This window comes from Myxocyprinus asiaticus, chromosome 44 (assembly GCF_019703515.2).
Source record: "Myxocyprinus asiaticus isolate MX2 ecotype Aquarium Trade chromosome 44, UBuf_Myxa_2, whole genome shotgun sequence".
Classification (NCBI taxonomy): domain Eukaryota; kingdom Metazoa; phylum Chordata; class Actinopteri; order Cypriniformes; family Catostomidae; genus Myxocyprinus; species Myxocyprinus asiaticus.
The window spans coordinates 28,530,166-28,552,865 of NC_059387.1; the positions used below are offsets into that span (position 1 = coordinate 28,530,166).

Consider the following 22,700-nt stretch of genomic DNA (forward strand, 5'->3'; position numbering starts at 1 on the left):
CCTGTGCATTATGCGCAAGACGATAAAGAATAAACAAATGAGACATAGTGAAACAGTCAAAGACATTTGTCTAGCGCATGCTTACATATAAAAACAATTTAAAGCAGCGATGAACGCAAAAAAAATAAAAAAATAAAAACATTTCTGTGTTAACGGCGCCTAGTCAGAGCACGGCAATCGTGTTGAGCTAGCGCTTTCGTTAGGGTCCATATTTGACGGTACATCGACAAAACATCAGTTCTGTTATTATTCATCACTTTATTACACATTAACAAATCACAGGTTTATCACTTAAAGTGTGAAAATTCTTTAAAATAGTTGATGTTTGGCGCCAAGATAGGTTGCGATAAACAAGCCTCTAGAGCTCAAATTCGTGCCAAAATTTCCTGACAGAAATTATTTTAAAAAAGTACGTAATTTCAAGAGAAACATCTGAGGCTAAATTGATACTTCAATGTAAGTGATAACTCCATTATGTAAAACAGCAATAAAATTAATTCACTGGGAATTTCTACTTATGTTCTCTCTCTGTCCACGTCTTTGAAATGCAGGTAAAGTCTTATGCTGGCAGATACTGAAAGGAACAGAGGCAATGACAAACGGGCTTCCCTGTGGCAGTTTGATCCATCTGGTCACTGAGGCATTTGTGTACTTCCCTTCTCCAAATCACCATGAGGAAAGCCAAGAGCATGGCTGGTTTTTGCCAGCCTGATTCGGGTGCTTCAGTCTAGGAAGAGCTGCTGCCGATGACAAAGGTGAATTTAACCTCCACAGCATATCGCCTATGTGATGTTAAACATAATTTATTTTCACATTTATAATTAATGTACCATTCAGCACACTTTAAATTAGGCTAATATTTTTGTGGCGACTAACATAGGCGCCTTTGCTAGTCAAACACAAAGGGATAGTTTAGAATATTAACCTCAGTCACCATATACTTTCATTGCATGGAGAAAAAAAAAACCTATAAAAGTGAATATTGACTGAGGCCCACAGTCTGCCTTTGTGTTCAACGTAAGATATACAGTGTTGGAACAACATGGAGGTGAGTAAATGATGACAGAATTGTCCATTTTGATCCGTACTTCCTATTGTGGCAGAGTCTTGGATAGTGAAAATTCTGAACTTGGTTTTTCTCTTCCCATTCCAGGTTTCTGAAGTGTCCATGGACAGCATGGACAGACTTCGACTCGGGAAAAACCTTGTTCCTTTATAAATTATGCGTTGCCTCAACCCAGTGGTTAGGCAGAGCAGAACAATGATGATTTTTTTTTTCCTGTTGGCCCAGTATAGTTCAGATTTTTTCTTGCCCTATTTTCACCGGCCCCACCACAAAAAGGGACACATTTTATTTTTAGTGATGTGTCTGCATATACACTGGTGGACGAAATTCGGAATAATGTACAGATTTTGCTGTTTCGGAAGGAAATTGGTACTTGAATTCACCAAAGTGGCATTCAACTGATCACAAAGGATTGTCAGAACATAACTGATGTAAAAAAACAGCACCATCACTATTTGAAAAAGTCATTTTTGATCAAATCTAGACAGGCCCCATTTCCAGCAGCCATCACTCCAACACCTTATCCTTGAGTAATCATGCTAAATTTCTAATTTGGTACTAGAAAATCACTTGCCATTATATCAAACACAGTTGAAAGCTATTTGGTCTGTTAAATGAAGCTTAACATTGTCTTTGTTTTTGAATTGCCACAGTATGCAATAGATTGGCATGTCTTAAGGTCAATATTAGGTCAATAATGGCAAAAAAGAAACAGCTTTCTCTAGAAACTCGTCAATCATTGTTTTGAGGAATGAAGGCTATACAATGCTTGAAATTGCCAAAAAACTGAAGATTTCATACAAAGGTGTATACTACAGTCTTCAAAGACTAAGGACAACTGGCTCTAACAAGGACAGAAAGAGATGTGGAAGGCCAGATGTACAACTAAACAAGAGGATAAGTACATCAGAGTCTCTAGTTTGAGAAATAGACACCTCACATGTGCTCAGCTGACAGCTTCATTGAATTCTACCTGCTCAACACCAGTTTCATGTACAACAGTAAAGAGAAGACTCAGGGGTGCAGACCTTATGGGAAGAATTGCAAAGAAAGAGACACTTTTGAAACAGAAAAACAAAAAGAAAAGGTTAGAGTGGGCAAATAAACACAGAGATTGGACAACACATAACTGGAAAAGAGTGTTATGGATCTTAACCCCATTGAGCTTTTGTGGGATCAGCTAGACTATAAGGTACGTGAGAAGTGCACGACAAGACAACCACATTCATGGCAAGTGCTACAGGAAGCGTGGGGTGAAATGTCACCTGAGTATCTGGACAAACTGACCACTAGAATGCCAAGGATCTGCAAAGCTGTCATTTCTGCACGTGGAGGATTTTATTGATGAGAACACTTTGTAGTTTAAGAAGTTCTGAATTTTTCTTTCAAATTGTAATAGTAATTTTTCACATTATTAATGTCCTGACTATACATTGTGATCAGTTGAATGCCACTTTGGTGAATAAAAGTACAAATTTCTTTCTATAAGAGCAAAGCCTGTACATTATTCCAAACTTTTGGCCGCCAGTGTACGTAAGATGCATTCTTTTTTTCATTAAACATTGTTATCATCACAAAAATAAATAAAAACAAATCAGACAGAAATAATTTGATATGTTACAACTTTGGAATCAGAGTGAAATTAGACAGCTATATAATCATAAACAGAATTTTAAAGGATTATCTCTCAGAATGACCTGCCATATGTACTAATGCATTGGCATCAAGTAATATTAAGCATTGGTGTTAATTATTTCTATATGCTTGCCAACATGAAGTCACCTTTAAGTCAATAAGAAAATTAAAGTTGGAATTCTGTCCTTCTACAAAACAGATCTTTATCCAAAATTTGTGTTAATTCAACACCACTAATAAAATCAATAATTTTATGGCAGAGTTATATAAAGAGCTCTTTAATGTTTAATGTGATTTGGCTGTGATGGTAACCTAGTTTAGCATCCAGCATACAGCTCTGTTTGCTCACTCTCCCACGAGAGAAGATAAAAAATCCACACACCACAAAACAATTTATATCCTTTCAATTACAATTTTCTTTACAGCTAATTCCAAAAATACATATATTTTTGATAATTCCATGAGTCATTTCACCATTGTGCTGTAAAAGGGTATTTTCAAATCAGTCTGCAGTTTAATTACATTTTAAGATAGTAGTGCACTGCATTTAAAACACAAACATTCACTCATTTAATATTCATAAGCAATAATTAAATTACATTGTTGCAAGATTTAAAAATTTTAATAACATGTAAACAATTTTGGAATGTCAGCATCTCCTTGAACATAGGACTTTTTAGGAATCATGAAACTTCAGTAACCCGAATGCAATAATGCAATAATAAATTGGACATTTAGTCCAATGCAAGAAATGCATCTATTCATGATACATTTATATTTATGAATGCATTTTTTTTTTTTTTTTTCAAGTGAGGCAGCTCTGATAAAAGGTAAACAACTTTTGCATTGATCTGCGAGAGGGCAGGATATATGAGAAAAAAAAAAAAAAAAAAATTCATATAGATCAAAATCCTCAGTGGAACCACGACAACTATTAAGGTCAGGTGATGCAACAGTCTTTTGCATTCATTCCCTGAATCCGAAACTCATGCTTTGAACAAAATGAAAATATGTCTCTATATAAAAGATTTGGCAATATACCCATTATCAAAAGATGGACTTTGGGGCAAATGTAGTGATGAAAGGAAATTATGTTTCCATAATAGATATTTCTTGGTCATCTGGTGAAGTTTGTACATGGCAAGTGTCTCTCTTTAACTGTCTTTGTTTTTAAATGTGAAGTTTATTGTATTCGTAGGACTAGAAACCTCTCTTTGGTGGACCTTTGTTTGGCTAAAGGCACTATGGTTGATTAGGAAGAGTCAACCTGTCCACTTTCTTCCCCCTCTGTCCTTTGTGAGAACATGAAAGACTCCCAAACAGCCAAACACTGTAAGAGAACACAAAAACACATATGTTAAAGCAGTAAGCTTCAAGAAGCAGCGTGTTACAGTTGTGGGTGGTTAGCAGGGTGTTTGCTATGGTTCTCTCTTCTCTAGGTTGTTGCTAGGTAGTGGCTTCCTTGCCCAAGTCAAAAGATTTTACCACCAAGTTTCTAATAACTTCTTGTCCCTGGACACAGCTTGCTCTACAAGCAGCATAATTTGAGGTATCTTTCATGCCCATAACACAAACGGTACAGTACGGGATGAGTTTGGTGCCAAATTTTAGTACTTAGGGTTAGGGGTTCATTCAGATTCCTAACCCTAAGCTTGAGCAATAGTAATAGTGATGTTTGCCATAGCAAGCACCATTAATAGACAATACTTCTGCCAATATAGCTTATTATTACAGTTGCCAGGTGTAATGGTAGCCAGCTGGTATGTGATAGCTGTGCAGTGTGTAAACCTCATTCTCCTGGCCTTAAGAGACACACTAGTGACCGAGGCTATAGCCATGGCTTTATAGGCTGCTTGTTAGCTCGGCCGACGTCCATGCCGGGGATCGCCGGTTCTAATCCCGATTGGGGCAGGTCGAGTAGGACCGGTAACACTGGTGCCGTGACCCGGATGGGAGTGAGGTTTAGGGGGGTGAATGTAACGTTAGCCAGCTGGTATGTGATAGCTCTGCAGTGTGTAATCCTCACTCTCCTGGCCTTAAGAGACGCACTCACGACCAAGGCTAGAGACATGGCTTTTCTAGCCTGTTGTTATAGCATCTGACTCCCATGCCAGGGGTCGCTGCTTCGAATCCCACTCAGGCGGGTCGAGTAGGACCGGTGACACAAGCAACATAACAACTTGGCACATTACTAAATAATTTAACTGATTTGAGATCACAGGTGTATTGGCCATTTCACATGGCTCATTCAATGAGATTTTAGATCTGAAAGAATGTGTTTTTTGCATCCAACACAACCTTGTGCCTTTTAAGTTTTATTTTTTACGTTCTCACGTCAATAATAAACCCCTGACTGCAGTGGAATAGATATTTAAACACTTTTCACTGTGAGAGCTGACAAGTGGCTCCCATTTGGTTTTCAATTTCATTCACAAGCTGCAGTCACTCCTCACCCCGAGTGCCAATAAGGTGTAACCTGATAAATTTCCTGGCAGGGGCTTCATCCTCTACCCAAGCCTCTCAACACCTCATTCTGCCTAGTACACCCACCTCCCTCACAGCCAAAAACCACTTGCATGCCACTTGTGAGTGTGTGTCATAGCATACTCTCTGGAGGCACATGGGCTGCGGCTGGCTGACTGTCAAAAGAAGTTAATCAACATGCTTCTTCACCACAGGATGCAGAAGTGACGTGACCTCTCTAAACAACTTTAGACAGAGCGTGCGTGAGGCCGCTGGACCATACTTGTCCTCCGAATCACACCAGGACAGTTATATTTGTCTCAGGACTGAGCTCTGTAAATAGTTCAGTTTGAGAAAGCAGCAAATGTTTGTGTCACCCTCAATGAGAGAGTTCAAGCTGAGATAGATGCTGGATAATCAAACAGGATGTCAAAGTTTATCAGTGTGACAGATGTGGTCAGTATTGACAGGATGCTATATCTTAGCAGCTGTGTAAAAGAGTGGTCACACTAAACTTGCTTTCACTTGTGTTTCATTAATATGTACATGCTAATGCCGGACAGCTGGCACCCAAGTATATTAGGGATGTGCGTACTTTCAAAGTCGACTAGTCGGTGGGTTGCCTGAATGACTAGTTGACTAATAAGTCTTAAAGAAGCCTTGTATAATAAAGCCGGTTTTGGGTTCTACTGACCCCAATCAGAAGCGTTCCTTATTTTTAATTTGACACACCCTCTCAAAAACACAATGCTAGTAGAAGGATGCTCAAAAAACAGTGCGGGATGTGAATTTCAGAAATGTAGGATGGCAGGAGAAGAGTCACACATTTTTTTAAGGGTTAGGGGTAGGGTTAGGGTAGGGTTATAGTTTCTCCGACCAATTAGGTAGCGCTTTCCTGATGAATATTACTGAAGAGTCCAATCAGGTATCGCTTTCCACATTAATGTAAATGACTTTTTCCCTGCCACCCTATGTTTCGGAAATTTGTGTGCTGGTCACAATGCAACAGCCAAATAATGAGGAATAGTAGTAGTAATGCGTGCTTAATCATCAGACTTACATTTGCTAACACATAAGTATTAAAGTAACTTTTAAGCTAGAGGCATGAATGATAGCTCAAATCACTTAGTAATCCCTGGCAACGACCTACAATACCCTGGCCTTGTGGGGCAATTTTTGCACAGGCAAGCAACGCTCACATTTTTTTCAGAAAATTGAAACATTTTGTTATTATTTAAAAATTATTATCTATTCAAAATGTCCTTTTGCTCATTTTCAATGTGGGTCCGAAATTATTTTGCAATCCTTAATAGGCAAGAGCAACTAACTTGTTTCGCCTGCTTGTAATGTTTATGTGGGACTCAGGAATAGGTTTGAAGGTAAAGTGTATGAGTCACTCAGTCTCCCCTTTTTATGCCAAGGTTTAAGAAAATAACATGTTGATCCCTTCCAGTACTTCTCGGTCAAATGAGGAGAGGGAAAATTAAGTGGTCACACTCAGAGGTGGAAAATGCATTTTTCTGATCTCCGTGGGAGAATGACTTGTCTGCACATAATTTTCCCATTTGACATTTTAATATTACTTCAACTGCGAGAACGGTAAATTTAGAAGTGGGGGAAAAAAGAATAAAGAAAAGTTCTTTGAACACGAATATGAAACTTTTTCATGAAAAAGCAACATCTCTCATGACAAAAGGCTTTATTTGCAATGTAATGCACATTAATACAATAACAACTTATGATAACGGCATAAACACATAGCACATAACCATGTTACCCTTTCAGGCAATCTTTCAAGAAACACTAAAACGTTTGAGTTTGTTGACAAGGATTAAAAATGCCAATACCTATGTAAGTTGTCTTAGAGAACGCAGGGGTTGGGTTTGCAGACACATTTCTCTGTCTATCTTTAACCACAATAATGGCTTATTCTTTGGTGGGGGGGGGGAGTGAGAACTTAAACTTTTAAAAACGTGTCTCAAGACACATTCTGTTATATTCACTGCACAGCGTCTAACTTTTTTCAAGTATGTGTTCGGTCTAAATGGCCTCTAATTCAGCAAGTGGTGTCCAATTAGCATTTTGGTTAATTAGTTATTTTAATCCAATGTAAATCTGTCTTAACATTTGGCAGCCCAATAAAAAAATTATTCAAGGAAGAGATCACCAGTTAAAAAAAAAAAAAAGGGCACAACAATAAGGTATACAATACTCCATATTTTATGCATATAGAAAATTTGCATACAAATTACAAACTATATGCTGCAGCTATTCTGAACATATTTCTGGTCTGCTCTGACACTAGTCCAGATGCTCTGAGCAAATGTGGCTGTAGTCAGACAATAATGCTAGTGTGGCATGAATAATAACATAAGCAATAATAACACAGCCACACCTGAGACATACTGAGCAGATCTGTAAACAACCTTTCTGATTCAGCTTAAGTAGAGTAGAAGAGAGACACAGTTGAAGATGTGAATTTTTAAAAGCATTACATCAGCTGTTGTTTAAACTCCATATCCTGAGAAATGTTTCTACGGTCTGTCTTTGTAAACCCTATGCGGGCTCTGTGCTGGCTGAACTAAATGTAACATTTAAATGACAGCTTCACTGTATTTGCCATCCTTTTCAGCAACAGCCTTGTTGCTATAGTGTCTCCATGGTAATCCTCTGAAGTTGCCATGTTACAGTACATGGCTGCTGTGTGCTCTGTATTGTATAGCATGCAAATGCTCAGCATCCACCCACAGCAGCGCAGAGGGTTAGGATCTTCCTTATATTACATGTTCCATTTTTATAGTATAATGATGTGTATAGAGAGGCAGAGTCAAATGTAAATGTCTTCAAGATACGTTGGAATCAACTCTTTGGGGTTAAAACAATAATAACTATAAACTTAATATAGACTAAAACCAAAGTATACTTCTGTTGTCTGCGCTGCTGATCGCTCACGCACAGTATGCGACTGTGTGACACAAATTTTGTCATCAGCACAGTCCGCACAGAGAGTCTGCGTGCTGCTCAGATTTTTACCTGCCGTTGATTGTACTAAAAGTGTATCACAAAGCAGTTGCAGTGCACATACGTCGAACGCGTTTGTATTCGCTTGGGGTCAGAAGTGTATACAGTACTTTGAAAGGCAACAAGGTCGACCGGGTGCAATCCGATCTGGAACACACAAAAATGAAATATACCCAAGCCTTAAGCCTACAGTTACAGTATCGCATTTTTTAAATTGATCAGACCCGAACTGAACGCATTCAGTTAAGTAAAATGTGATTCATTCCCAAAAAATTGTCAGCCACAGAGGTAAAATCTTTTTCCCATATTATAAAAGTGAATGGTGACTGAGGCTGTAATTCTGCCTAACATCTCCTTTTGTGTTCCATGGGAGATAGAAAGTCATACAGGTTTGGAACAACATGAGGGTGAGTAAATGTTAACAGAATTTTCATTTTTGGGTCAACTATCCCTGATAAACAGACATTTATCTCAAATACACTTTCACATGCCACTGAAGCATCTCCACAAATTAATGCTAGTTAAGATTTCCATTGCATTCTCTCACAAAAACACATGATATCTCTTTGACTTCTGCTTCTCCTTATTTTTCGACCTCTTCTTGCACCTTATTCTCTCTTTTATGTCGGTGTTTGTTGCTGCCTGGCTTTTCCTTTTACAGTAAGTACAAATCTTCGCCTGCTCCTCTTAAAAAGATTTAGTGTAGTTAGCTACATTTTGTTTGTAGCTAGTGCAGAAGGGTAGCTTTGATGCAGTTTAGATACTTTAAATTATGAATAGCTTGTAGCTGGGCAAGCAACAGTTTCAAGTTCCAACAATAGAGTGAATGAGTTTTCTTCTGCAGCATGCCTTATTTTTGAGCCTGCTTGCCATATGATAAATCCCAGTGGATGTTTCTTTTCCATCTCCAGCGGTCCCTAGAGATCTCATAGAGTTTGTCATATTTCTTTCAACTAAAAACGCATTCATCCCTTCCTGTCCAACAAGAAGTTAGTCTCTGGGGGACATATGAGGGTGTAGCAGTTAAAGGAATATTCCAGGTTCAATACAAGTTAAGCTCAATTGACAGCATTATTGGCATAATATTGACTACCACAAACATTTATTTTGACTCGTCCCTCCTTGTCTTTAAAAAAAGCAAAAATCGATGTAACAGTGAGGCACTTACAATGGAAGCGAATGGGGTCATTTTTTTAACGTTAAAATATTCACTGTTTCAAAAGTATAGCCACAAGATGTACATCATATGCGTGTAAATATGATTTTAGTGTGATAAAATCACTTACTAACATTTTCTCTGTAAAGTTCTAGCCAATTTCACAACTTTGTTGCCATGACGATGTCAACAAACCCTAAAATGGCTGTAAAAATGACTATTTAAACAACTTGACAGCTTAAATAATACACACGTTTTAACAGAAGAATAATTGTGTGCTTTTATTAAATTATAAGCGTCACATTTCTGCCTTTAAACCCTTCAAAACTTGGCCCCCATTCCTTTCCACTGTAAGTGCCTCACTGTAACAATGATTTTTGCTTTTTTTTAAGAAAAGAAGGGACGAGTCCAAATTAATATTTGTGGTAATCATCATTATGCCACAAATGCTATCGATTGAACTTAACTTGTATTGAACCCGGAATATTCCTTTAACCAGATATCACATTGACACCTTAAAGGGATAGTTCATCAAAAAAATGAAAATTCAGTAATTATTTACTCAACCTCATGTTGTTCCAAATCTATTCGCATTTCATTCTTAAGTGGAATACAAAATGAGATGTGAGGCAGATCCTGCAGCTAGTCTTAGTTACCATTCACATTCATATCATCTTTTTTTTTTTCATATAATGAAAGTGATAGCAGCTCTCCCTTTAACAGTTTTTTCTTGAGTTCTCATTTTGTATTGTATAATATCTTCAGCTTTGAGGTCATGGTTTCTAGTTTAGACCTGTGAAATGGAAAGCGCTTTAAAAAAAGATAAAATAAGGAGTGTACTTGATTATACACAGGCAATTCAGCTAGAAGTATCAACATTTATAGACTTGAAGGCAATAACTTGTCAGTGGGGATAAAAATGAGATACTACTACCCTCTGCTGGCACATATCCAGGGCAGCCATGCAAATGAGTGCAGGCAGACTGCCATATACATCTCTCTCAATTCTGTCTGCAGTTTGTCCAAGTCTTTAACAGGGATCAATTTACCACCCTGTAGCTTTGAACATTTACCTCTTATTTCTGAAATCTTCTCAGTTAGATTGTTATTTTGAAGCTGATCAAATTTAAAGTGAGTAAATTATGAACTATCCCTTTAAAGGTGATGTGTGCCATATTATCAGTCAGTAAAGTTGTCCCTTTATTTCTTTATCTCACCTTTTCATAGTAGTTCACATTCCTCTCTGCTGTGTCGATGAAGGCTGATCGTAGCTCAGTTCTCATGACTTTCTGCCAGCGGGTCCAATCGCCCTTTAATGCGTTATTTGCCCACTCCAGCCGGTCTTCCATCTTATCTAGCTCATCTTTCATCTGAACAACAAAAAGACACTATCATCACATGCGATGCTGACCCCTGACCTATGACCCCATAGACGACAGCATGCAGGCACTGTGCGGGCAGGTTAGATGTCAAGATGGCAGCATGCATTTTAGAACAGTTCTTCCTCCAGAGACAGCTGATATAAAGCCATTTTTACAGTGTTGTAAAAAAAAGTTTATTACTGAGAATCATAACTCTTGTACAAACCTGCTGAACGAGCAGAAATTAATTCGGTATGCTGATATCAACTAGAACTGTCACTGTAATTACGTTAATTTGTTTCTTGGCTCACTGCAAGTTCTCTCGAAAAAAAGTCTAACAGAGTTTTTTAACCAATGACACTAAGCGTATCTGACAAGCTTAAAGATTTCTTTTGAAACAAGACTGTCAGTTATCGAATTTAGCATACTGGCATTTGATGTTAGCATTTTGCGAAGCTAACAACATGGTTCTCAAAGAAGCATAATAAATTCATAGTACACAAAAGTATTAGGTAAATAGCCACTTTTTAACTTCTTTGTATTGAATGAATTATAAGTACATCTTGATATATCCGCAAAGAATCAATGCGATGCTGCCAGGTCGTTTACACGGAACGTGTTTTTTGCTTCCGTCTGCGCTGTTTTATAAATTGTTTTTCCATGTAAACAAGCTCTAGAGAGACATCTTTGACTTTTGTACCACATCTCGCCCTTTTTTTTAGTGTCTCAGGCCGGACCACTGTTTTTTTTGTACGTTAAAAAGAATTTTAACTTTTAAAACGGTGCCTCGAGACACCTGCATTCTATTGATTCCTTGGAGTTTGGCTAAACGAAGGTACCTATGCTGCCAACCTTTTAGAATAGCCTTCGCAGTGGGAGTGTGCCTATAATACCTTAAAATTCGCCCTACATAGGCAGCTGTTTTTTATGCAGTTACTGTTATGTCTAGCTCCGACAGTATATCCTGAACAGTTCCATGCATATTTAAGGTCTTTTCCGAACAAATATCACCCAGAACAAAAAGCAAATTACATTGCCACTGCACAGGTTCTGATTTGACGTACAACTCTTCATCATACTCTATTTTGGTTGTGAGTTCTCCAGGGGTGAAAGCAGCTCCTGATGACAGTATCAATGTCTAAACATGAGGACATTGAGAGAGAGCTGAACAGTAAACATGCCCTGAGATGTCAGGAATGACAGGCCTGTGGGATCTGCAGCCTTTCGGATTAGTGGGCTGAGACGAAGAGGAACATTAAAGAGAGAGAGAGGGATGTTTATTGACAGGTATGCTAATGAAGGTTAAGGGGTTGTCTGTTAAGAGTTCCATTTCCATTCTAGTATCTGTGTGTGAATCAGATAGGCTGCAGTGATGTGATTCTGTCTTGTGGAACAGCAGTTGTGTTTGGTGAATGGTAGCGGTGCTCTGGGGATGAGAGGCATATCTCCCTCCTGACAAACAGGCCGCATCATTAGTTCCGCTGATCAGACCTCGATGTCACCAAACACACACATACACAGCCAAATACACTGACTCTAATAATCCTCTTTTATAGTCATATAATGCATATTCACATACATACATTACTAATTATCCATCATTATTGGTGTATATGCAGCTGCTCTAGAATGTCTCAAATGTTTACATAATTAATGACATCATTTAAACTTTTGGAAAACTTTAATGCTCTCTTGTGGATAGAATGCACATAACCTCTTTTTTGTCATTTTATTAATATCAAATTAATATTAATATTTTTTTTCGGGTTGATAGATATCACCTAGATCGCTCCTTCAATGGAAGTCTGTGGGATTTGTTTTTACCCATTTTGGGTACCATGATGAGTAACTGTAATAGTGATTAAGCAGGCACCACTAATGACACACACATGGCTACAAAAGTCACATGCACCAAACCTCCTTTCCATAAGAGAAAGCCAGCTATGTTAATATGCTCAGATTATCAATATTAGGTGGTTATCCATTAAAAATAGCCATGGCTTGTTAGACAGCTTTACAGGGAGCATAGTAGTTACACCGTCAGCATGACACACCACAGCATTCAAAAGAAAAGCCACGTGCCAGTCTAAACTAAACTCAGAGCGGAGGCAGTAACACTACCAAAAACATGTCAAACAAAGACAAGAGAACAACACGCCCTTGTATTAGGGTCTGGTCAATCCAGTTAAAAAAATGTTACCACACCAAACAACGGCAATGTTAGTTAGATATAGCCAGAAGCGGCTGGTCAGGCCAAGTCCAAACGCTTATTTGAAATTTTACCTCCTTAATCTCCCCTTCAAGTTTCTGCTGTTTCTGTTGTTTGACCTCATCGGAGGATCGTCCCACAAAGCTGTCCCATGCTAAACTCAGCACCTTAGATTCCTTCAATGGACACATGAGTCAAATAAGCACGAATAGGTCTGCGTAGTCACACAAAACACTTTTACTAAAAGGAACAACGGCATGGCATCACACCATGGGGATTCAGAAATGGTGTATTGGAATGTTTGTAATAACATTTAATTAGGCAAGCAACATTGTGAAAATCACAATGATTTTAATGTGTGTTTTATTTGGCCTTTAGGTTTCCTAAACTCTCATAAGAGAGTGTTTAATCGTGTTTTAAAAGCATCTGAGATTTAAATATTGGTGGTGTAGTGGACTTAAGCACTGAACTGGTAAGCAGAAGGTTGTTGGTTCAATCCCCACAGCCACCACCATTGTGTCCTTGAGCAAGGCACTTAACTCCAGGTTGCTCCAGGGGGATTGTCCCTGTAATAAGGGCACGGTAAGTCGCTTTGGATAAAAGCGTCTGCCAAATGCATAAATGTAAATGCATAAATGTAAATATCAGTAGCAAAAATAGTGCTAGTTAAGTGCACACTGTCCGTTTTAATTAATCGACTTAAAACTCTGATTCAGTGATTTGATTGCCTCATTTTTCTTTATAAAAAACTTTTTAGTTAAAATGTGGTCAATTATTAGTGAATATAAATGGAAATGATAAAATGTGTTAATTTAAAGAAAAACAACAAGCCTTGCTTATTTTTAGAACTTAACTGTGTTTTATCCGTTACATTCAACATTTGAAACCTACTTTGAACCTCTGATTGAAAAATTATTGTTCGTTTAAGCTATTTTATAGCAAATACGAAAATATCAGGGTATATATGGAATATCGTCAAAAGACTGAAAAATATCAAGATTTTTAGCTATACAGTCAAGCCATGTAAATGTAATATGTCTGAAGCTTGTTTTACATAGCAAACCAAAGCAGATGCTAAAACAGAATGTGGAGGAGATATGTGTATTTACATAAGGGTTATATTTAAATTCAGCATGTGACATTGATTCTTCTACAGCGCCATTGTGAGACTTGAACAGATGGTTCTTAGGTAAAAAAAAAAAAAAAAGACATCCTGACCATTGGGGATACCTTCCCATTTTGGAAATGGCCTTTTGTTGTTAGCTGTGGAAGTCAGCAGGGACAACACTCAATCAAAGCTTCTAATTAAATTGACAAGATAGCCGAGATGCTTCTATGCTGCTCTGAAAATCTCCAATACTTTGTCTGGTAATGCCTTTCTGTGCCCCTTTAGTGTTCAAAGTTTCTGACACTGGTATTTAATGAAATTGCAGTAAAGAAAAAAAGGTAAGACGCTTCAATATGACAATATTAGCTTTGGTAATATGAGTACTATTTACTGCGTCCCACTTGAAGTGCAATGCGGCTAAAGGATATCTATGGTGATCTTGAAATAGTCATATAATCTCTCCAAATTCCTTTTACAGCTTAAAATATAATGCTATCTAATGAAAATGACAGCTAGAGCACGGTTTTATTAAAAATAATCCCTGTGAATTTGCAAAGGAGCACCGGGTGGATTACGTGGAGAATGGAAAGAGTCGATAATAGACCTACCACTTCTCTGTCGGCCTTCTTTGTGGCAAGAGCTTCGGTCTTTGCCTCAAACTCTGCCTGCATGTTGTCTCGCCTCCTGAGCACCGCCTAAGTATAAAACCCATGATCAATACTCATGAAGTATGATAATCATGATCAATATATTTTAATAAAATTTAATGCAGGATATATTAAATAATAAGCCTCTGGAAAACATAATGGTGGCTTTATTGATAACGGTTTTGAATCAAGGTTCATATGCCTCTAATAATTGCACAAATGGGAAAACATGATTTTTATACCAGAACAAGCAAGCTGTTTGCTTTAATCAAAACAGAATGCTCAAAACAATATTTAAAGGTGTAGTGTGTAATTTCTGTGCCACTAAATGAAATTGTAAAAATAATGATTGTTTTCAAACAGGTATTCCAGAACACTCCCCTGTCCACCATTGGTTGGATAAACAGATAGTCCCCATCCCAAACTCTAGCCATCAGTGGAGTTACTGTGTCAGGCTGTTCAGCATGCTCAAACAAACAGCAAAGCTTTGAAAGCACATCAAAGACTCAGTGTTTCCACTTTTTTGGGAAACCAACCTACAAATGGCTCGCTTAAATTGTCTCTGTGTATTAAGCTGGGACAGGGGAAAGCATTTTAATATAAAAATAAATTACACACTTTACCTTTAACAAAAAACAATTAATAACATTCTAGACTTCAGGATGTCAAAACAGATGAGGGAAGATCTTTCTAGCTGCCGTACCTTGAGAATTTCAGTACAGAGAACGTATTCATGAAGGGCTGGAATCAGGTTATCATTAAGCTGTTTGACCTGTTCCTCTGTCTCCTTACAGCATCTGTCTAGACAGCCTGCCATGCTCTTCAGGGGCTCTGCCAACTCCTCCTCTGAGTTTGACCACAGAGTGTATGTGGGCCCACATTCCTTCAGCTCCTCCAGGTACTCTGTGACAACCAACAGCTGGTTAGTGCAGAGTTACGTTGATTCTACAATGCTGAGTATGCAACTATAGCTTGTGAAATGCTTTTCTTTGAAAGCACCTGTTCCTTAATTCAAACTGAGAAGATACAGGAAGAGACAAGTTGAGGAGAGGTTAGACAAGACCAGACAAGATGAGAAGAGGTGAAATGTGATGAGATGTAGACACCAGACAAGAGCAGTAGTGATGGGATGAGACGACGTGACACAAGACCAGGCAAGATGAGACAAGGGAGAGATGAGAAGTCCAGGTAAGACAAGACAAAAAGAGCAGAGAAAAGATGAGACGAGATGAAAAGAGATGAGACAAGATCAGACAAAATGAGCAAAGGGTGAGATGTGATCAGACGAGAAGAGATGAGATTAGATTAAATGAAAAGAGGTGGGGTGAGATGAGATGTAAAGACACCAGACAAGAAGAGCAGAAATGGGATGAGACAACGTGTGACGAGACAAGACCAGGGAAGATGAGACAAGAGATGAGTCCAGGTGAGAAGGTCAAGATAAAACAAGATGAAAAGAGAAGAGATGAGTATGAGACGAGATGAGACCAGACCAGACAAGAAGTGGTAAGATTATACAAGACAAGACAAAAAAGAGCAGAGAAGAGTTGAGATGAGAAGAAAAGATATGAGACAATGTAAGACGAGACCATGCATAATGAGAAGATATAGAGACAGGATGAGACGACGTGAGAGCATACCAGACGAAATGAGAAGAGATAAGACGAGACCACGTGAGAAAAGGTGGGATGAGAAGAGACCAGACGTCAAGACTCAAAAAAAGCAGAGATGAGAGGAGACAACACAAGAACAAATGAGATGAAACTAGACAACATGAGAAGACAAGGTGAAAAGAGGTGAGAAGAAACGAGATAAGAAGAGACCAGACAAGACAAGATGAAAGAGCAGAGATAAGATGAGACAAATGAAACAAGATGAGAAGAGACAAGACATGAGACGAGGCCAGAAGAGAAGAGATGAGGTCAAAAGAGAAGAAGAGACGAAACAAAGCGAGAAGAGAAGAGACGAAGGGAGAAGAGAAGAGACGAAGGGAAAAGAGATGAAGGGAGAAGAGACGAGGCCAGAAAAGAGAAGAGACGAGACGAAGGGAGAAGAGACGAGGCCAGAAGAGAAGAGACGAAGGGAGAAGAGAAGAAGGGAGAAGAGTCGAGGCCAGAAGGGACGAGACGAGGCCAGAAGGGACGAGACGAGGCCAGAAGGGACGAGACGAGGCCAGAAGAGAAGAGAAGAGACGAGGCCAGAAGAGAAGAGAAAAGACACAAGTCAAACCTTTCTGCTCTCTGACGATTCTTTGTGTAACTTTGTCAAGCAAGCTCATCTTCTGACTGAATGCCTCCACGTACTCCTGCATCACTGTGAATTCTTCAGGCCGATTTCTGACCCCTCTGACTGTTGCGGCGACCGCTCTCACAGTCTCACCCATTCTGCTCAGAAACCCAGGGCCCTGTTTCTTGTGAGAGGTCAACTCCTGGACAGAAGATCAGAGAAGGACATGATGTTGCAGCATGGTAACAATACAAAATGAACCCCCAATTTCACAACATGTTTTATCAAAGCAAAAACCTCTAATTGATGAAAATGGGTATATTAACATGGTCAGAAGTAATGGCACTGTTAATGTAATGGTAGTGTTAATGGCTGATAAAACTGTAACCATATGATAGTAGTTGATGATGCATCAAATATCTATTATGACTAAATGAGGTGAGGAGGTCTTTAAACAGTACTTATCTAAAGGTCATTCAGCTGAGTTTAAACACAGAAGCTGTCACATTATCTGTGTTAAATTCAACATAATCCTCTTCTTGGAAAAAACTGACATCACATATAGTTAACACACAGAAGGTCAGTGATTACCAGGGTAGGTTTGAGCATGCAGCTTTTACTGACATTGGAACAAACTTATGAAAATGTGCTTTTTAAAAAAGCAAAACAGGGGCCAATGGCGAACAAAGCAAACAAAAATTGTAGGGGGGTGAAATAGTGGCGCTGAAACGTGGAGAAACGTGTTATTTTGGTCAGTCTAGCCCGATCTAGTACTTTTTTCTTCATTTTGACTTTTGCTCCATTGAGAGGTTTTCTTTCTCAATTTCTGTCATTTAAAAAGTTTAAATCTGGCAGTCTACAAACTTTGCCATTGTTTATTAGTGTAGATCTGTTTTTTTTGGTTTGTTTTTTTGGTTTGGGGTAAGCTACAATAATTATAATTTGATTATACTAAGAACAGCTGCTGTAGAGGAAAGTGACCACAAAGATATATACACATGGATGTTTGTGGCTTACCCCATCTTCTGCTGTGAGAAAGATCTTAAAGTCCACTGTACTGGAAAATATTGGATGTCCTGCTATTTTGTTCAGAAACCTGTGCAGCGCTCTCCTCCGCGTCTTGATGAAATCTTCATTAAACCTCTCCACCATCCCTTTCATCACAAACTTCTCTGGCAGCGGCTGATGGGACACAATCAAGTCATTGTTTTTTATCACACTGCAACCTGAAACATTTTGAAACTGAGAAGCAGACTTTTATTTTTTGGCAAGGTAGCGAAATGATGTCTAAAAGGAATGTTCCAATTGGGTTCATTTCACAGCATCTGCAACATGCTGTCGATTACCACAGAAAATAATTTTGACTTGTCATGGAGTTTGTACTGTATACAAACACAATATACAAACGCAAATAATGTTTACAGTGCTGCACCCACAAATTTACTCTATGGGACAAGGCATTGCACTGAAATACAAATTAAAACATTTAGAAAGTATACCTACTATATTCCGCAATTTACGGGCTGTTCAGACTGAACGCGTTCTTGCGCTAAAAAAGTAGATGCAATGCAACAAACAGAATATAACGCAAGTGTCTTGAGACGCATTTTAAAAGTATGTTCTCTTTTTAACTTGACGCGGGATCTAAAAAACGTGGTGCTTCCCCGTGGTGTTAGGGATGTTAATGATTAATCGATAATCGATTAATTGTCGTTAATAATCATTTGATTGATTAAGCTTATCGATCGTCGATTAAAGCTACACTATGTAAGATTTTTAGAAATTAACAAAATTTCATTCATGAGCAAGTACACCAACAACCCTTTTTCCAAACCATGTTTTTGTCTTTTATTCACTACAGTAGGTCTACAATAGAGATTTTTATTTAGAGCTGTCGGGAAGGATTTGCCGCAAAATCGCAGGCATATGTCATTCGTCCTTGCGTGTTTACATCATGTCCGTAAACTCAGAAAGAAGGTCCGGCTGTGGCACGACGTGCGTGTGTCGGAGAAGCAGGAAGTGAGTGCAACAGCTATTCAGTGGTGGTGTGAAATTCCTCTCCTCATGGGTTTTTAACTGTTTTTCCTGCTGTAATGCATGGGTATGTTTTTTGGTTGGGTTATGCTTTAATGAATCGAATGTGTACTGATCACGATGTGTTTATATGTTTTGTTTTCGTTGAAGTTTCTGTCACAGGTTTACTAATATTCATGACTTCTGAGTACTTTATAACATTGCTGCAGTTTCGAGATTCCCAAAGCGTGTACGTGCTACTATTTCTTACGTTTTTTTTACTTCAGTCACAGAGGTGCACAAGTTGAAAGATTATTACGTTATTTATTTATTTATTTTTTGCCTGACTAAGACCTAATGGTCTATACGCTGCAAGCAAGTGTAAGCCAATAAAGTATTTTTGGAGCATTAAATCAGTGTACAGACAATTGCCATTTTTTTCCTTTAAACAGATCCCCATGAATGTATGCTAATCTCAAGTTGTTTATAATGTACTCATTTCATAGCACAGTAATGTACTGTATATTAATTTGCTTAGTGTGTAACCAACTCTCTGTTGTAACTTTACTTCCAAATAAGCAATTAAACATTTTTTTATTGTTATTGTCATATTGCATATTTCTGTGAATTATTTTAATGTAAAATAAAGTACTTCATCATTATTCAATCCTCGTTTTGCGTTTTTATATTACAGTATTATTGTTTGCAATGCATAGACTTACTATTGTAGTTTAACCTTTCACTTGCATTCTTCACCGAGGCTGTAGATTGTATAAAAATATAGTGTCTCCAATTGAACTCATATCAGCCATTTCACAATTTTCACCTCATAAATTGATATGAGTATGTAATAGTATAAGGACGGGCAAGGAGGAGCGGGAACCGGCTGAACAGTAAACAAAGTTTAATGATATAACTCAACTTAAAAATACATAAAACAAACATGAACTCAGACACACACACAACACAGCCACATGCGTCTCTCTCTCTCTCTCGAACTGGCGTCTCCAGCTCCCCTTTATCTCGCTCTCCCACTGATCAGCCGATTCAGCGCCGGCCGTGCACCCACATGGCACAGCCATGCCCTCCTCCTCATCACACTCGTCCCCCACCCGATTCAAGCCGGGGTGCCACTGGACTGATCTACTCCCCCCAATCTCTGGAGGGGAGACGCTGCCCTTCCAGCCGTTCTGTCAGCCGGTGGTTCACCCTGCCTCCTGCGAACTGGGGAAGAGACGACGGGAGGCGTGGGGAGAGGGAAAGGGTGAGCGAGAGACTCAGCGAGAGAGAGAGAAAACTTGCCCGCCGGTTCCCGGACACGCTGTCGGCCGGTCCTCAACCGCTCCTCCAACCTCTGGCGGATGACAGCTCGCTCCTCCCCCGGTGGACGGCAGCGAGCCCTCCGTCCCCTTGCGGACGGAACCGCTCCTCCCCTTCTCGGCAGACGGCAGCAGTTCCTCCGGCTCTCGATGGCCGGCAGCGACCCCTCCATCCCCAGGCAGACGGCCGCGGCTGCTCCCCTGGTGGAGAGTTGTTTATCTTCCTCAAAGTAATTAATATTGGTTATAAATGTTTATGCGAGTAACATAATATCAACATGAAAAGAGCTCGTCATGACGCTCTGCAGGTAATTTCCGAGTCCTCACTCAAACCATGAGATTCATCCACCACAAGAGCAGTCTGAATCACAACTGATTTAAAGTGTACCTCTTCAAGTAACTTGCAGTTTATGCTTCAACCGCTAGTGGGCCAAATGTTACATAGTGTAGCTTTAATTAATTTCACGACAAATGCGTTCAGTAATTATGCCTCCAGACTTTTTGCTGTCGATACAGTCATCCACCGCTAGAGAGCGCTTGCACGCTGCATGTCATGTCTTGTCCACATGACGGCATAGATTAAGATGAAGTTGGCTCAATGTAATCAGTATTGGAGCGTTTCTCTATAAATGAATATTATGTTTTGTGCATACACCGTGATAGTGTGTTAAAGTACAACACGACAACAAGCACTTTTGATCTGCTGGTCTCCTTTTTTTCCATCCCAACCTACAATTACGTCAGTGATAATTGGGAAAGCAGATTCAGCTGACATCTCACCATCACCAGAGAAACGGTAGGCAATGTTATGTAGGCTACTGTGTTTACAGAGCATGTTATGATTTAATTTCAAATAAGAAAATATGTCCAAAAGTCCAAAATATCCCACGCTCCTCAACGTGAAGTTTTAATGAACTCAAATATGTATACAAGTTTTATATCTTGTATACAAATTATTACTAACAGAACTTCATTGACAGTAATTAAACAATTCACAAATTCATACTAGCAGAAATTACACAATTCAGGTTTAGGCTTCAGGTTGTTTCAGGTTGCAGCTTTAGGTACTTCACCAAAAATATGAATTTTACGTTTCAGCTTTTAAACCCTTCAGAATTCCTTGCCTCATAGACTTCCATTGTAAGTGCATTGATTCAACCAGCATTTTTGATGATGATACTCAAACACTTCACCTACATGAACAATGAGCGTGGGATGAGCCTCTTCCAGGCGTCCCCTTAACCAGAGGAAGTCCTGGTATCGCCTTCGGACCTCAAACTCGCTTGAGTCAAACTCACTCCGAGTGGTCTGATTTGAGAGAGGAAGATGAAAAAGGTTCGAGAATGATTCACAGAATTTGAATAAGCACAAACTTGATAAATCTGTGCTAAGATCCCCTGTACCTTGGTCACAACCCGGTAAGTTATGTATGTCTCAATGGCCGTCACGTGACTCTCTGGGTTATCAACTGTGACAAAAATGTCTTTGGCACCAGCATCTTCCTCTTCTTCTTCGAACTTGTACTGGTTGACCATTGAACCAGGGGACGTCTGCATGGAAGCACTGAATGAGCTACCGTCTGTGTAGATCATATCCTACAAAAAACATAAGACTCATGAACAGGACGAATGAGAGATGATTACTGCTAAACAGCACAAGTGTTTTGACAACAAGCAAAATTCACTCAACCAGATGTTTGGTCAGGGACACACTTAAGACATGGTGTCTCTAAATATTGAATGACTCAGCTCACAAACCTTAGTTTACACTAACAAAAAAGTACCATAACGTGCCATGCTTCAACATGCTTTTTTGGACTTGTTCAGTGGTAATTCAAATACTTTCTGGACATGGTATCTTAGTTATACAATAGATTTTGGATATGTACTATGATACAACCATGTTTTTGGACATGTTCCATCACAAGAAACGGTACCATGGTAATCCCATGGTTTTTATTTTTTTCCTAGACATGTACCATGGTAATACCAAGGCTTTTTGGACATGGTACCTTAGTGATACCATGTTTTTGGACATGTTCCATGGCAAGACATGGTACCATGGTAATATGATGATTTACTGTATATATATGATAATATATGATATGAATATTTAAGACATGTACCATGATCATACCAAGGCTTTTTGGACATGCTACCATAGTACAGAAATACTCAAACCAGCCCATCTGGCACCAACAATCATCCATACAATTATCTAATCAGCCAATTGTGTGGCAGCAGTGAAGTGCATAAAATCAAGCAGATACGGGTAAGGAGCTTTAGTTAATGTTCACATCAACCATCAGAATGGGGAAAAATGTGATCTCAGTGATTTGGACAACGGCATGATTGTTGGTGCCAGATGGGCTGTTTTCAGTATTTCTGTAACTGCTGATCTTCTGAGATTTTCACGCACAACAGTATCTAGAGTTTACTCCGAATGGTGCCAAAAAACAAAAAACATCCAGTGAACG

The 22,700-nt window shown here is 39.0% G+C and overlaps 1 protein-coding gene across 3 annotated transcripts in view; it reads right to left on the minus strand.

Moving 5' to 3' along the window:
- Window positions 1-3,576: 3,576 nt before the first annotated feature.
- LOC127434469 (sorting nexin-7-like) overlaps window positions 3,577-22,700 on the minus strand; it is a 21,730-nt gene continuing 2,606 nt past the window's right edge. Inside the window, exons 2-11 of one of the 3 annotated variants that reach the window (XM_051687273.1) lie at window positions 21,628-21,819; window positions 21,422-21,532; window positions 17,910-18,074; window positions 16,896-17,094; window positions 15,370-15,569; window positions 14,628-14,714; window positions 13,382-13,477; window positions 12,986-13,087; window positions 10,559-10,711; window positions 3,577-4,031 (exon numbers count right to left, since the gene is read on the minus strand). In XM_051687273.1, the coding sequence (XP_051543233.1) occupies window positions 3,954-4,031; window positions 10,559-10,711; window positions 12,986-13,087; window positions 13,382-13,477; window positions 14,628-14,714; window positions 15,370-15,569; window positions 16,896-17,094; window positions 17,910-18,074; window positions 21,422-21,532; window positions 21,628-21,819 (1,383 nt within the window). In that variant the 3' untranslated portion in view covers window positions 3,577-3,953. The remainder of the gene's footprint in view (window positions 4,032-10,558; window positions 10,712-12,985; window positions 13,088-13,381; window positions 13,478-14,627; window positions 14,715-15,369; window positions 15,570-16,895; window positions 17,095-17,909; window positions 18,075-21,421; window positions 21,533-21,627; window positions 21,820-22,700) is intronic. The other 2 variants (XM_051687275.1, XM_051687276.1) reach the window with 2 other exon arrangements.